General features: G+C 41.4%; 1 protein-coding gene across 1 annotated transcript in view; it reads left to right on the forward strand.

Annotated features, from left to right (window-relative positions):
- The first annotated feature begins 9,040 nt into the window (after positions 1-9,040).
- PDGFC (platelet derived growth factor C) overlaps positions 9,041-16,895 on the forward strand; it is a 135,680-nt gene continuing 127,825 nt past the window's right edge. The window contains exon 1 of the mRNA XM_050895888.1: positions 9,041-9,257. Coding sequence (XP_050751845.1) covers positions 9,140-9,257 — 118 coding nt within the window. The 5' untranslated portion in view covers positions 9,041-9,139. The remainder of the gene's footprint in view (positions 9,258-16,895) is intronic.

Consider the following 16,895-nt stretch of genomic DNA (forward strand, 5'->3'; position numbering starts at 1 on the left):
TCAGCTCCTGGTTAAATTGCAGGCTATCAACAGTAACCAGCATGCTGAGAGAGCACTAGGGAATGACAATATCTCTGTTTATGTCTACAAATCCACTCTAAACACCTAACTAGACATAGATTATTGTCTAAGGAAAAAACAGTATTTTTTATAAATTTGAGCATTAACGGAGTGGTATTCTTTTCAAAATGGATTGTGATAGGGCACAACATATAACAGTATCAGAAACATAATATGAAATAAGGACTTCAAAGACCTACTGTCAACCTGAACACATTTTATGGGATGATCTGTGATCCAGATGGTAGTGAAGCTGAAGTTCTTATTTTTTTCACAGTGCCGTGGGAATGAGATACTGTGATTTGATGCCAGCGTTTGATCAATAAAGAAAAATGTTGGCAATACTTTGGAATATTGTGCATTCTTAACTGGATGACGTGAACTCCAGTGATTAATAGTGGGATAGCTTTGAAAAATTACTGGAAAAAGCTTTAAAATTATTTTCCTTTGTAGTATATTTCCATTCAGTGGATTGGCAAGGAAATAACAATGAGAATTTGCTGGTATGAATAATGTGTCATTCGTACATTCTTTATACTCTTGTCCAACTGGCAGTTCTTGATTCCCTTAAGTTTGCTGCAGCATTACCTGGATTTCCAGATATAAAAACTGATGTATGATTTGAAATATTAATACTAAAGTAGGCTTTTGTCTATGTTCTTCTGCAGTGTATCTAAGTAAAAATTTAACTGCTCTTCAGTATCTCAGATTATCCTAATATATTTATAATCTGCAGAAATTCTACCTATGTTTATGTCGGAAGGGGTGGAAAGAATTTGGTAGAATTAAGCTCCTAAGCCCTTGGCAATAATATTTTTTTCTCATGAAAAAAAATTGCTGTAGAATCTATACCTGCTTTTAAAACTTATTAATGAATGAAGGGATTAAATGAGATCTGTTTAAGAATTCTAAAATTACATAAATTACTCAAATTTAAGAAACTTGGAAAATTACAATTTGCACATGATCAGTAAAGTCTTAAATTTTACAGATCAGTTCCTTGGAAGCTCTTCATGTCTTCTCTGGGAAAGATCCAGATGGCCTGAATAAAACTCTGGTGTGCTTCTGTAGATGATGCCAAGCCTAGATTGGGCCGAATCGTTAGCATACGTTCTCTCCAGTTGACTCCATGCAATGTGGAACAGGGAAGCTGCCTCATTCAGAGGTAGACAGATTTTGTCAATAAGGAGATGTACGTACCGTAGATTAAAATGAGAGATCTGGAAAAATGTCATAACTGATGGGGCGAACAAGATAGTGAGTGTGTTTACATTAGGGTTTTAGTTTGGATAAGAAAGACACCTTTTGAAGCACATCTCTTACCATTGATTATCATCTCCTAGTTGTCTTGCAGAATTTGAACTTTGTTATGGAAGTATACTGAAAGATCTCCTCCAACATATCCATAGTGTGGATGCTGCATCTGTAGCACCAACTTATTCACTCCTCTAACCGATGTCGAACAAATCAGTGCAATGAAAGCCTGAGAAAGTCGTGGGAAAGTCTCATTCCGTGACATGATAATGGGAAAAAAGTTTTGCCATGGTAAGCAAATCTGGACTGGAGACTGACAGGAAATAAGACAGGGCAAAGTACAAAGAGGAGACAAATCTGAGTGCTAGGGAGTATCAGAGGACCAGTTATGAAGGCAAGGAGGTGGATTAGGAAAGCTAGTACTTCAGTGTGGAGAGATAAGATTAGGAGGCCAAGACTTTAATTAAGTAATTAGTGCAGTAGAAGTGGTAACTAGTTAATTGAGAAGGGCGAAAGGGAAGCGGTGAAAGAGAGGAAGACTAGGAAAGAGAAAGGACAAGAACAAAAAAGAGGAAATGTAATGTGGTGAGTCAGGGTTAGGGAGGACAGATACTCTATACCTAGTAGAAGCACATTTGCTCCAGTGCCTCATCATTCCTGGGTGGCTGTGTCTGCTCTTCAGTTCCCGCTTGCCCCTCTACTCCTGTTAGATTTTTGACGTTCCTCTAACCTATGAACTTGCTTGCAATATCTTCTTAGTTGTATTTCATTAACCAATTAAACTGTAATCTCAGTTTAGCCTGAAGACAATACTCTTTGGAGGCTGGTGCTGTCAATACGATTCCTGTTCTCTTCTGCTGAATTTGAACTTAAACGAAGGCTCATAGCTATGTAATTGTCTCAGCATTACTCCTGCTCTGTGTGGAGAGGAGTACCAGAAGACTGAAGCTGAAGTGCCACAGGTATGTAAAAAAATCTAGTTCAATTAAACATATTAATGAGCCAAAGTTCTTAGTATCAATAATATTCTTCAGTAAACATAAAATACCTATGACATCCAAGTAAATCAAGAAATGTTATTTTTCTACTCCAATCTCAATAAATGTAAATATTCCACTCGAATAGCTAATGTGACTGATCTTAGCATCTCTATTTGATAGACAGTCTGCATTCAGACTGTTAACTGCTGGGTACTTTGCAAATATTGGTAGTGAAATTATGCTGCCGTCCCATAAATACCTTCAGCTGAGCTTCATTTCTCTGAAGAGCAGTTTCAAAGCCATAGAATATTCATATATAAATAGCTTAGAAATATTTCAGTATGAAAATTAAAAAAAAATCTTGTAATGCTATAAGTGGTTTTTATCAGTGTAGGAAATAATCTGTTTATATCTATATGTGTTTTGAATAATACAGTTTACCCTTAATTTTACTGAATCTGGATACAACTATCCAGCTTTATAACTATGTGATACATACTATTTTTTGGAATAGCAGTGGTTAGCAATGCTTGGAAATGCTAACCAAAATTTGTATTCTGATTGCAAACCTGTATCTTGCACTGCTCAGTGAAAGGGAGACAGGCAGGAAGACCAAATTCAATAGTTATTCAGAATTCAATAGTTATTTAGAGCTGACATAGAGATATGCCATCTTCAGTTGTGATCATGACAGGATTTCATGCATGCTGATAGAACCTAAGACATTATTGATCAATAATTGATGTCATCTGATTAAAAAGCATCCAGAAAGCTTATCTGGCTTCTGACATAAGCAAAGTCATTGCACACATAGTCATAAATAAGCAAACATTCACGTGTACCTGAGCAAGCCTGTCATCTGGGCACAGTTCTTCATGCACCTACTCAAGTATGTTCTTAAGAGCATATGGCGTTTGAATAGAGGGGCATCTGAATTGGGGTGTAAGTCCTAGAGATCATAGGAGCGTTCTACTCTGAAAGCATACAGAAGAAAGTGAATATCTTGAGAGAGTACCCTCGTACCCAGAACACTCCTACGTACCCCATGGGAAAACGCCGACTTCAAGACTGCCAACTGCTGCCCTTTCAGGCCACAGCGTAGTCCATGCTTAAGTTCAGCAAACATGTTAAAAGGCCTAAGTGACTTAGCTACGTTCCACTTTTTACATGTTGACTTTGGAAGCCCATCAAGACCCAAATGAGCTACCAGGTGCCAGAAGTGGGCAGCATTCATTTAAATAGTTTGAGAGACCTCTAGTGGGCCTCCTTTCTTGTCTGCTGTTGTAGCTCCCACAGCCTACGTAAAGCAAAGTTGCATTGGCATGTAGCTTGGACTATGTACGTGTATGTAGTTGATAAAATAATTGGAATTATTAAATGTGACTGCTCTAAAGCAATGCTTATAAGTGGAAATCACACAAAAGTACAATAAGGACTTTTGTTCTCAAATGTTTGAGTCAATTTGAAAAATGATTGTTTAAGCTATGCAATGTTGAGCAGAACAACATCGATATACTTAGAAGTCTGTGCTCAAATGTTTATCTTTAGGTGTATTTATAAGTCCCAAGTCTCATTTTAGGATTTGCAAAATAGAAACGGCACTTTATTTAGAGTTGTTATTCAAGTGGCCAAAGTACGTTCGGAGCTCCTTCTTGTCTGAGCAGTCCACACTGTACCAGCATCAACATAATTGAAGCCTCTTTGGACTTCACTCTTTTTCTTCATTATATTTTTAAATGTAACATAGAAATGGGACCACAAATCTTCAACTTGTTTACAAATTCAGTAGGAACGGACAATAAGGCTGAAATACTAAAATTTAGCGCTACCTCATTTACAGGAGTACTTTCTAATGCAGGAATTATTTTCTGTTCAATTCCATATGCAGCCTCTTCACCTCACATTAGTAAGATTACAAGAGTCATGTTTATTTGTACTCTTTTTCTATTGCTCAGTGATCATGAGAGCAGAATATCGTATTGTTGCTTTTCTAAAAGACAATTAGTGTTTCTACTGCAATTTCTGTTTTCATATTTATCATTCATCCATAGAAGATTTTGTACAAACATAGTATTCAATAACTGTTTAAGACTTCTTTGCAGAATTAAAAATAACTCCATAATGTGAACATAAGTATTTAAACCTCAACCGTGTTATACCAGCAGCTAATTCATATGTAACTACACCGAAATCAAGAGCACCTTGCACAAAAGCAGACATTTGCCTGTGTGCCTGGATGAGCAGATATTTATTAGTTTTAAATTACATGTTAAGCTTTGCAAAATACTTTTCTCTTCAGTATGATCTCACAAGGATTATACAGGTACATTCAGAATATATGGGAATATAAAAGTACATATGTATTAATTCCTTTTTCCCCCCCATTCATAATAGGAAGTGAAACAAGCCGTGCGGAGAGAAGGGAATCAATCTTCTTTTCCTAACAGTGGGTCCTAATCTTGGAAAGTTACGTAAATGCCTAGCTCTAACTCTTGTGAGACATGATTTTGATAGAAGTAATTGCATTTGTGGAGCTACACATCTCCAGAAGCACTTCCTTTTGGTTGTACATCATGCCTAAAAATGGGTTTATGTCTCAGCCTTTTCCTATTTTCCCCCAAAATATTGTATTCCTCACCCTATTCCTCCTCAGGAAAGAAATGCGTATCTTGTTGCATACCTTATCGGGGGGGGGGGGGGGGGGGGGGGGGGGGGAAGTCTTTCTGAAGACGGCATATAGGAAAAGGAAATAGTATGCTTCCTTGCAGAACTTGCTTGGGATATCTAGAGCCCCCTGAATTTGGTTGAGATCTCTTGGTATCAGTTCAAATCATAAAGGGCAGTCTGTGAACACCTGTGCATCTTGCCAATTCCAGCCCACTTCCACAAGTAACTGTGGGGAATCTTTGTTGTTGTAAAGTGGTGAAGGGAGAAGGGGTGGAGCATGTGTAAACCGTCCACCTCTGCCGGTGCCGCGATGATGTTATTTTGACTTCGGTGCAGGGAATTCTTTTTGTTGACATAATTGAAGTTTGTGTGATGAATGTACATTTTAATGATAACTTTTTAAGTTAATAATAATCACAGAGAAAGCCTTTTCATTTCAAGGGTATTCATAGTTCAGGAGTACAAATGCTATACACCATCACAGCAAGTCTCTGGAGTGCTAACAGGCCAAATTTCCATTGCTTTCTCTGGTGGCGAGGTCTCAATAACTTTATTTCTAGAACTGGTGCAAAATAAATTCCTGTGCGATAATCCAGATAATTCAGATTTTATTCAAGTACAAGAAAAACTGCTTCAAAAAGTTCTACATAAGGATGATTAAAAAAACAGTCATAAAACAATCTGAAAATATGTCAAATCAGCATGGCTATTCTACAGAGCAAAGTCTGCATCTCAAACTGTTTGAAGACGGCAATTAATGGAGAAATGTCTGTTGCAATATTTAAATTAAAAAATACTTTATACACAATTTTATAGACTATATTACAAAACCTTTGGAAAAAATAAGTCTTTGATACACCTTCAAAAAGACTACATAGTGTAAACTAAGTAGCTGTGAGATATGTTGTGGTGACTGATAGAAAAGACAAAGACTACAGTGCAATTCTCAGCATGGAGAAAAGGTAGGAATACAAAGCTTTGTGTAGTTTAAAGTATTCATTATGGATGTAGAAAAGAATGTGAACATTGTGGTAGCAAAATACAGATGAGTCTTAATGATATCCAGAGAAATCTGTCCTGGGCACTGGAGTCACCATAACTCTTAGATGCTTCGGCATTGTGGTCCCAAGTGAAATTCAGTATTGGCAATGCAATGTGCCCTGGCAGGAATGATCTGAACGACACACACATTAGTTTGTTGTGATTATCTAACCATTCAGAATATTTTTTTAATGTCAATACTTCTGTGGATCATTGCATGAGTAGATCCAATAAAAAGGTAAAAGGCATGCATAAGAAATACTATATACAATAAAATGTTTTATCTTCAGTATATATGTTAAGATTAGGCCTTCACTTGAAATGTCATGTTCTGGTTGTCCTACCCCAAATAAAACACAACAGAAGTAGATGGGACTCTGAAAAGCTTAGAGGTATAGAGACATTCAGATAAAAAATGCAGTAAAAATGTCTAGCTGGGAAAGGATATAATAGGGCTGTAACACAGTAAATGAACAGGGTAGAGGTTAAATAATTTATATTTACCTATTTTCATAATTCAAACACATACATATACCTGATGCAACTGGAGAGCAGTAACATTAAAAATAAACATAGATAGCTGGTGATAAATGCTTAGCATCAATTTCAGACAAGACTGGACATCTATAAGGATAGGGATTACCACACACAATATTTTGGATGAGATTAACAAAAAAAGCATTTTTGAAAAGAAGTAGAGCCTTAATGATCAAAAATATACCCTGATCTTTAATTACAGGAGGTTTAGAATGAAAGCTTCCTCCCCAGGCAGTGTTATTCCATATTCATCCACTATGCGGGTTCTTGCATTTTCCTTTGAAAAGCCAGAGCCAGGATGCCAGATGAAACAGTGGTCTGATGCAGCCTAGATTCTCAAAGCTATGGGAGACAGCGGATGCTTTACTTTTCATGTACACAGTGTGAGACACTAGGTCCGTGTTTTTCAGAGGGAACTTGTCATCAGTTCCCCAAAATACAAAGAATCCCACAAAATCCTCAGGCAATGAAGGTTAAGTTACAGTGCAATACTTCATTTATTTGATTAAAAAACCCCACTGCTTGTAATCATCAAGGTAGAAGACCTGGAAAGCAGCACATTGTATTTTTATTTGCATTTAAAAATAACAAGTGAAACCCAAAAAATAATAATTAATAATGGTAACAATAATAAAAGTAACTACGTAGTCTGCTTTGTGCAGTACATTTCTTTCTTCGTGCCCTGTAAGGGAAGGGTTGCTATTTACGGTATGCTCCAAGCCTGCCTTTCAGAAGACAGCCCAGCTTGGCTGGACAGCTTTCAGTTGCTACTAGAAATATGTCACTTATTAGGAACAGAGGGGATGTTTATCACTGTCTCAAGGGTTACTTTGGCTGAGGCGAAGAAACTGCTCAGTTATATAAGGAAAGAGCTGGGTCAAAGGATAAGAAATTTATATAGCGTGTGTTCAAGACTCCAGCAGTGCAGACTCAGTTTCTCTCTTGTGTGTCTTGCACAGACGGTGAGACCGCGGCTATACAGGTGTTCCCATCCATCCCCAAACCCACCTCAGAGCTATGGGGGCTGAAGTCACCATTAAAAAACTCCCCCAAAACTTCTCAGTCGAGAGAAAAAGATTTGTCCTTCCTACTGCTTCTTTTGCCCTCCCGGTATCTAGTTAGCGTTCAGTCTTGTTACCCAGACCCATCAAGTAGTCATGGTTCAAACCCTCTCCCAAGCAAACTAGAAACGCCAGCTCTAGCAGAGAAGTTTGAACACAGCATGATCTGAACGGGTGCTGAACATCATCAGCCCTTTTAGTCCTCACCAGTGTTAACGGGGGGATACTCCTTGCCATAAATTCAGTTCTGATTTCTGGTGGAACAGCAAAAAGAAATCCAAGCCTGTCTGCTTTACGGATACCACCTCACCGAGTACCGCACAGCGTTTCAGCAGGAGAGGGACAGTTATAAAAAGTTGAACCTGCGTTCCCATCTATTTATGTAAATGCTAGAGGTCTCATTTCAGAGTAGCCAAACCAGCAAGTTCTGTCACAAGAAAAACAATCTGCATCCGGAGCCTTTTTAAAGCCTCCTCCCCGTGTTTTAGTTCCCAGTGTCAAGGGCACGCTTCAGATGAAACGTTTAGCTAAGCATCAGATTTTCAAGCACGAACCCCATTACCGTGATAACAACCCAGTAAACAAAATACTGGTAAGTCAGCACAACGTCTACACCCCAATTACCAGAAACTGGGCCCGGGCCACGGTGACCTCGGTTCCTCACCCGGGGCAGAGGGGGGGGGGGAAGCCCCCTTCGTGAGTCAACCGGGGGCTGGGGCGGCGGGACGCGGGCTGCCTCTGCCCCACGCGGGGAGGTCCCCTCCCCGCGTGGGGCAGAGGCAGCCCGCGTCCCGCCGCCCCAGCACCTGTTGCGCCGCCATTTGGCCGCGAGAGAGGGGGCAGCGGCGGAGGCCGCCCCGCTCGCCTCCTTCTTCCCCACCGACGCTTCCCGGACGCGTAAGCGGCCGCGCCAGGTGCCGCCCTCGCCGTGAGGTGGACGGCGGGCTGGAAGCCGAGAGCCACGGCCTGAGTTGGCAGCGCGGCCGCTGAGTTGAGGGCGCGGAAGGTATTTCTGTGGGAGTGCGGCTCACCCGCCCGCCCGCCGGCCTCCTTGCCCGCCCCGCCGGCCCGCCCCCCTCCGCCCCGCCGCTGGTTGCCGGCTGACAGGTGCGCGCTCCTCCGCGGCAGCAGCGGCCCCGCTCGCCCCCGCCTCTCCCGGCCCCTCTGCGTGCCCCGCGCCCTCACCAGCCCCGGCTCCTCCGGCCCCCGCCCGGCACGGCCCTGGATTGTTTAGTCCTTGGGAAGCTGGTCTGGGTCCAGATTTTGCTTTGATCCTTTTTTTTTTTTTTTTTTTAAGAGAGGGGGAAAAAAAAAAAGCCAAAGAAAAACAAAACCTGGAGACGCAGAAAAGGGCTCTAGGAAAAAGTTTTGGATGGGATTATGTGGAAACTACCCTGCAATTCTCTGCTGCCAGAGCAGGCTCAGTGCTGCCTTCTCCCCAGCGGCGCAGCCCGCGCCGGGCGCTGCTGAGAGACGCCCGGGCCTCGGTGCCGCGCCGCCAGTGCCTGCTGTGCCGGAGCCCCTCGCCCCGCCGGCCCAATGCTCCTCCTCGGGCTGCTCCTGCTGACATCTGCCCTGGCCGGCCGGAGGCAGGGGGCCGCCGCCGAGTCCGACCTCAGCAGCAAGTTCGCCTTCTCCGGCGCCAAGGAGCAGAACGGTAAGGAGCGGCAGCTCCCGCCGCCGCCGCGCAGCCCGGGGCAGGGGCAGGGCGGGGGCGGGCGCCCGGCCGGCGCGGAACGGAGCGGAGCTCTCTCGCCTGCGGGGCTGCCCGGCGCCGCGGAGGGAGCGCGGCCCCGCGCGGGGTGGCGGCCGCCGGGGTGTGTGTGTGTGTGGGGAGGGGGGGGGAAGCTCCGTGGCCGGGCCGGGATGAGCGGGGCTCGGCAGCTGGGTGTTTGCCCGCCGCGTTCAGGGGAGCGCTGTGGGTAAAAGGGCAGCGGTTAGGCGGCCGGGAGGGAGCCCAGCGCCGGCTCGGAGACTCCCTCCTCTGCGGTCGGAGGTGCAAAATGTTGTGCCCCCCCCAAAAAAAAAAGCAACGGCCCGCGCACCTTTGTACGCTAAATGCTTAGCTCTCGGGGGGGGTGGGGGGGGTGGGGGGGGGAGTGGGTTTTTTTGTCTGCGTGAATGAGTGGTATTTTGTACGGGCTGGAAACGAGCTAATCCTGCATAGGAAATGAGAATTACTTTCAACTTTCAAGTGTACCTGAAATGTTTAGAAAACTCTCAAATGCAAGTTCCCTTGGGCTGGGGCTGCGCAGAGCTGGAGAAAGACTCCTTTCATACAGCAAGGGCAGCTTCGGGGTGTGTAATTTGCTTAGCCTCTGAACTCCATATGATTTACATTATTCAGATTTTTAAGCGCCTTTCCTCTTGATCTGCTATTATGAAGTCATTTTAAAGAATATTTTACAAACTGAAACGTTATATACTGCATGAAACCACACTTTGTGTAGAATATCTAAAATTAAGGCTGTTAGCATACATTCATGGAAACCCTGGTGCTTAATGTATGGGGGGGTGAAAAATTTAGTACTTTGCATGTCAGCTAGAACGAGCTTTCTCCCTGGGCACAAACCAACACAAAAGGCCAAGCTGGGAGCTCTCAAAACTCTCTGAACTGTAATGAAATAAAGCAGAAACGCAGATTCGAGGCTAATTCAATTCTCTCAACTTTGAACTTGGGACTCCCCAGATAAAAGTACTCTACGTCATATCTTTTAATAGAAAGCAAAGTTTCAGAGACCTCTGCAAGTGCTCTGTGAATGGGTAGAATATGCAGTGCACTAGCAAATTTAGCAGGGGGAGATTAATACTGCTGCGGCCTGCTAATGTGATGATATATGGCACCTGCAGACTGCCGGAGCTGCTGATCAAAGAGCAGCACAAGGATCAATCTCTAATCAGAGCAACTGTGAAGGGCCAGAGGAAAGTGATCAAAAGACTCAGAGACCCGGCTATTCTGACAGGAAACCAATCAGACTTTGTGCACAGTACAGGAAATTATCTGCTCTATGTGAGAAAAGAAATCACTCGCTTTCTACCCCTTCCCAGCTTACCTGGCATTTAGAGGCTTTAGGGCACCAGTTTGGGACAAATAATGGCACCAATATACTAAAGTCTCATGCTGTTATGCTGCTGTCTGTTAAATTTGCATGGTGTATATATGAAACATATTGACACACAGAGAATTACCATTGCTTTGCTTTAACTTTGTCAGGACTGGAAAGAAACCTGCTATGCTGTCAGTCTGCCCTAAGAGGTTTGTTACAGGATAATGCAGCTGAGCCCTGAAGGGCCACCAGGGTCCAACAGTGGGAGCACAACAGTGTAAAAGGTAGATCATACGGCACAGAAGCAAAACTGATGTAAATGGGTATAAGTATACATGACAACACGAACTAGATTCTGTTCACATGTATCAGAAATGTAGCTGCCTTAGGTCAGGCTTCAACTGGTTTGCAATGCAATTTGGCATGCTCTAAGATACAGTCACTACATCTTAGAACAAATGCAAAGCCAGGAGAATGTTTGGGTTTTTTCAAAAGTGGCCTGAAACTGTATTCTGTGGTAGTTTATACTTGCAACAGTCCAGGTTCTTCTTGTAGCTTATTTGAAGTTTGCTTTCTAGTTGTTCAATTGCAAAACTTATTTTAAAAATTAGCACAAGTTTAGGTACAGCTAAGTACCAACCCCTGACTTTTCTTAACTTATTTTAATTATTTGGGGGATCAGTAACACTGGTCAAACCAGTTCTTACTTGATTTAATTAGAGTGATTTTTACACTCTGCTGCAATCTAAAGATTGTATAGCTTTTAGCTAGAGGCAGGTTAAAACTCCCTGGAGTATGAGAATGAGATATTGCTGTTCGCATGCCAAATAATCTTTGGTCAGGAGAGAGGGAGATTTTTCACTCACGCACTCTACAAATAAAAATTCTGTCCTCTACTTGTAAAACTGCTAAATGGCCAAGAAGTTTTGCAGTAGAATGGATTACAGTGTTACTCAGCTGCACACGTGGTTGCTGTCGGTATTGCTTCGAGGTGATACTGAAGATGTCTCTGACCAGTTATTAAATCAGTGGGACTACTTGTGTTACAAAGGGTAAGCAAGTGCTTAAGGATTTATTTTTTCATAATTGGTATTTATTTATTTATTAGCTAAATTATTATTAACTTCAAAATTACAATTGGACTAGATTTATTTACTAAATGTAGACATAAGGAGTTCTCTTGTTTCCACTGCACAGTGAGTGTCATTTTAGGTGGCAACTTCCTAGTGTAAATATTTCTTTGTAATTGTGAATTAGATATTCTTAGATCACAGTATTTTGCTGCTACCTCTTAGGAATTCAGTGTGATGGTTGTTGTGGGGCCTATGTAGCTCCATTTGCAACCACTTAAAACTACCTCCTTGTTTTTATTGGCCCTCTGTTATAGTCAGATTTTCTTTAAGAACAGGTTTTATTTGTAACTCTGCTTGACAGTAAGGGGTTTTATGTGATTTCCTTGAAAAATTCATATTTATCTTTAATGTTTTGATTTTATTCAACTGCATAAATATTCATCAGGAGGATCAAAGAAGTTTATGCAACAATTTTCTGGAAACTGAAGTAGCAGTAAATGGTGCGTGTAGTGATGGCTCCCATTTATCTGGATGGATTTCATTTCCACAATTCCTTGTCATGTTGAAAAACAGATTATGCTTTGAGGGGTCTTTCATACTTAGGTGGCTTTATCCGTTCTCTTATGGCTGTCTGATGTATTTATTACCATTTCTCCATATTGAAGTAGAGAGTCAAGAAAAATTAATCGCTCAGTTTCTTTTGAGGAACAAAGCTGAATCTCTTGCATATTGAATTTGATTACTTGGATGGTTTACTTATTGCTTCTTTCTGTTACAGTTCTTGCTACTTTTCCATCTACTTCTGACTGGTGTTTTTATGTAGTATCTTCATCCTGTTTCTGTAGTTTCAGCAATGTCTGAGGGAGCTATTGGTGCATTGAGTAATGTGAATGACAATTCTAATGACTTAACTCTGGTGGTCTGAGTGCACCTGCTTATGTGATATTATTAGTTTAATCTAGATTTGATTACAACATGAGATGGCAGGAGAATCTAAGTTCTGTTTTCTTGGCTGTCTTAGGACAAATTGTGATAAATGTTTAAAGTAATTTTGCTAAGCTATCAGCTGTTATGATTTCTATGAGAAATATGAGAATGTCTTTATAGAAGATAATGTAAAAACTACTATTGAGTGCCATAAGCAATGAAGTGTATAGCTTATGTGGCACGTACACTTAAAATGTAGTAATGAATGACTTCAGAAGGCCAAGAAACTGATGTCAGTTAGCAACTCACCAGGACCAACTAGTTAGAAATATTAATTTTCCTGCAGTCAGTTTCAAGTGTGAATGAACAGCAGTAAATAGAGTTGCTGAAGTAAATCTGAGAAAATCAAATCACTTATTTGATTTCTGTCAATCCTGCAACACAGGTAATGTACCAGTGATGATCTATCTTTTGATAGGTCTTAATTTCTTTTAGTTTTTTTTTCTTCCCCTGAATGAATAGAAACTCTTAATAATAAGTGTCGCTAATTGGTCACTGCATAATGTATTTCTTAAATCTTCTGAAACGAGCAAGATTTGTGTCGCTTAAAAAACCCCAACCAAACAGAAGCCCTTGAGCAGGAGTTTGAGACTCACGTATCTCAGGCCATCCTTGGGAAAAGTTGGTGGATGCAGCTGGAACTGAGCGAGTAGCTGAAGTGCCAGAGGGAGCTTCTCTCATCACCTCGGCGTGTGCGTGGCCTCACACACCTCCTCACAACCACCTAGAGGATTCCCCAGTTCGTGTATCTCCAAAGGGAGCTTCCCGCTTATTCAGGGACAGGGACAGCATCACAACGTAGACTTTCTGATTAAGTTCATTTAACTTGGGCTGAACACCTGAAAGAATGTGTGGATGTCCACGTGATGCAGCGCATCGAATCCTTGCAGATAGGAATGTCAGTGCTTTTGCATGACTGCAGTCATTTGACTGCAAAATTATCTCTTATAAAACAACATACTTTAAAGCAGTGGGAATTGGTGCCACCTCCACTGACTCATGCTGAATTGATGAGTGCCAGTATAGTCTGACTACTGCTGGGTAGCAGAAATTTTCTTTATTTTGGGAAGATAAGGAAGTATAAAATATGAGCACGTGTCATCTAAAGGGAAATTTGATAGTGATGCAATCTTTCTCAAGTTTAATCTATTTCTGTTTAGTCCAAGACTCTTTCTGAAATGTTTTAAAGCCCTTTTCCTGGAGAGTGAAGAATTGCACCACATCCTCTTTTGACTTTAAGCAAAAGATTATGGCAAATTAGAGAACTTCTTCAATACTGCAACAAATTGCAGTGGAAGAAAGTTTTAAAAACTGGTTTTTGTGTTCGTAGTTGACTTCTGGCGTAGTGTCTGCCATTTCGCAGAGTGCTGCTTGGGACTTCTCCTTAGTCCTGCTGCTTCTCTCAGTTTCTCCTGTTAGGTAAGAGTTTTAAAAGCACAGACCATTTGCTACTTGTCCCAAATATGTAGGCATTCCAGCCTTCCTGTATCTTTGTTAAATATCTTGAATGGAATTTAAGGGAGAAACACATAAAATCTTATTTTTGCAGCAACTAGTTCTTATTAGGCTTTCAGATCAGACTTTAAAGCTTTATGTCATGTTGTTTGGGGGTTTTTAGTTTGTCTTTCAGTCAGATACAGAGTTTTATAATGGAGAAGAAACACAGGGCATACCTTGAGATGCTGACAGCTATACTACCAAAGGGCTTATGTTGAACTTTGTCTTCACATAAACGTGATGTCTTTTATATTTTATAACTTTATCCAAACCCTTTCAATCTAATTATTACATAGTCAACATGTAATAGCAGAGTACTGGTTTGCATCCTACAGCAGTGGTTGTGCATTATAGCAGAGTGGTTTTGGGGGTTTTTGTTACTGTTGGGTGGTTGCTGCTTTTGGTTTTTCCTGCGTCTGACAGTTCCTGATTACTAGAAAGAGGATGCGCTGTGCAAGCCCACTTCCCTTAGCTGGAAATGAGCCTCTTCAATTGCTTTATAGATAGCTCTTGGCTTTACCAGAGAGCAATGCCTTTGCCTTTTAGTCACAAAGTGTGTGCCATGGAAAATACACTTCCGGGTGTGTAAGCGTCTTAGGAATTGGCCTGTATGTAAGTAGCCTTTTAGCGGAAACCCATGGGACTTAGAAAAAGTTACGCAACAGAAAATGAATAGAGCTGACATGTAGAAATGCAGTTATTTTAGTAGCACTTAGGTATCTGTATGAGTGCTTAGTTGTTTCAGAGTTTCTGAGAAATTAATTGTACGTTAAAACTTATTCAGCCCTGTCATTCCCTTTTGAGGAAAACTTTTGCAGCTTGTGTTTGAGTGTGAAATGCTTTTATTCAGGTAGGTGAGTGAAAATTCATAATGTGCTATTGTGAAGCTAAAATATAAATTTGTGTTTTCTAGAGGCTTCGTGAAATTGTAGGATGTTATGTTAAAGTGGCAATGCCAGGAAAATTTATTCATGGCTCTACCTGTAGACATCCTAGCCTTAGGGTTCATCTGTCTTCTGATCTTCTCTTCTTGACATCCTTCTGCTGAGATTTTGTAAACATATCCCTAGTGTTACATTGGGTTATTTGTGCTTAATTTCAGGATCCTACAGCATACTAAGCAGTTTTCTTTTATGTGAGGATACCCCATCTTACAAAGCATGTGTACAATAGCACCTCTACATGTTTTCATAACCTAATCAGTTTCTACAGATGTTGGTCAGCTGGGTGAGACAAGGCAGGACTCTAGACCCTCATGGAGAAAGTCTTATACACAGGGAGTATAAGAACTATTAAAAAATTAATGTAAACGAAAGGAGAGAGCCCAGCTAATTCCTTGGTCTCCTCCAGGCCTTCTGCATTAGGGTTAGCAAGGGATGTCTTTCGTCTGAGTTTAATTAGTTCTATTCCAAATACTCCATCTTTGTTAAGCATGCCCACAATTTTGGACTTTGACATTCACCTTGCATAGGCGTGACCGTAGATTTGCACTGGGCTCGTAGGCTGCTTGGTTTATTGTTGCTGTGGATTCCTCTGAAGTCCTGCGAGTGTGTGCCACCCCTCAAAGCGTGCCAATGTGCTTTTACCTTTGCTGACTAGACCATCAGGTGAGCTGTCTGCAACTCAAGTTAAAAGAACTCATCAGCTGTTTAGTTAAGTCTCTTCGAGCTGCTGGATTATTATTTCACTGTGTGGCTGTTCTCATTCAAGCTGGGCTAATTTGAGGCTATGCAGGTTAACTCTGCAGTGAAGACGTTCACAGTGTTAGTTGCTGCTTTTTTTTTTTTTTTTTTTCTTTCTTACTGCCATTTTCATATGCAGGCGTTTGGGGCTGGGGAAAAAGAATATCAATTAGCCTCCCATGTACTGCAGTCCAACATGATACAGGCAGAAACAGCATTTGCACATGAAATAAGAAAATGTTCAAAGGTTATTTACCATGTAGTGGCACCCTTTTATAGTAGTGAGAATGGGAGAGTTGCAAGGGAGTAACCAGTAACACCTTTTTTCAGTGGCAACATGCCTTTTTGTGAATTAATCCTCATAAATTATTCATTAATCTTGCGCTTTATGGTAAATTCATTTAAGGTATCATTATAAACACAGATGTTTTAAGGAGATTCTTCTAGGGTGAAGAGCACCTCTGTTCCTCTACTCCCTGAAAGCCCAAAACACTGAAATTTCTCCTTGAGTTTGTTAAAACTGATTGTTAACTGTATTAAAATAGTATGCAGGCATGGCTCAGTTTGATCACTGTTGTACTGATTGCTTTACATGAAGTGCAAGATATACACTGGTTCTGAACAAAGCCAGGTGAAGGACCAGGCAGCGGCAGGGAGGTCAAGGCTTTCCTCTGGTCATGCACCTTGCCTGCACTATGTGGTGGAGGTAGAAATCTTTGGTTTGAATTTTTCAGTACTCTGTCTTCTAGATGAACAGTGGTGTTAGTTGAGTAGCTATCCTTTTACGTTCCATATGATACTACATTTCTACTAAAGGAAAGCGAGGGAGGTCTTCCACGCTTTCAGCAAATGTCTGGCGTAGCCGGTGATAACTTTGAGAGCTGGATTTAAGCTCCCTTATCGCCCTTATGCGGCTTTTCTTGAAATGTTGTCTGTCTGTCTCGGAAAAAGCAAAGAATGTCTTGGGAAAAGGAAACAATGCTGCTCGTGTTTCCTGTACATTTAATTC

The sequence above is a fragment of the Gymnogyps californianus genome, chromosome 4 (genome assembly GCF_018139145.2).
Source record: "Gymnogyps californianus isolate 813 chromosome 4, ASM1813914v2, whole genome shotgun sequence".
Lineage (NCBI taxonomy): Eukaryota > Metazoa > Chordata > Aves > Accipitriformes > Cathartidae > Gymnogyps > Gymnogyps californianus.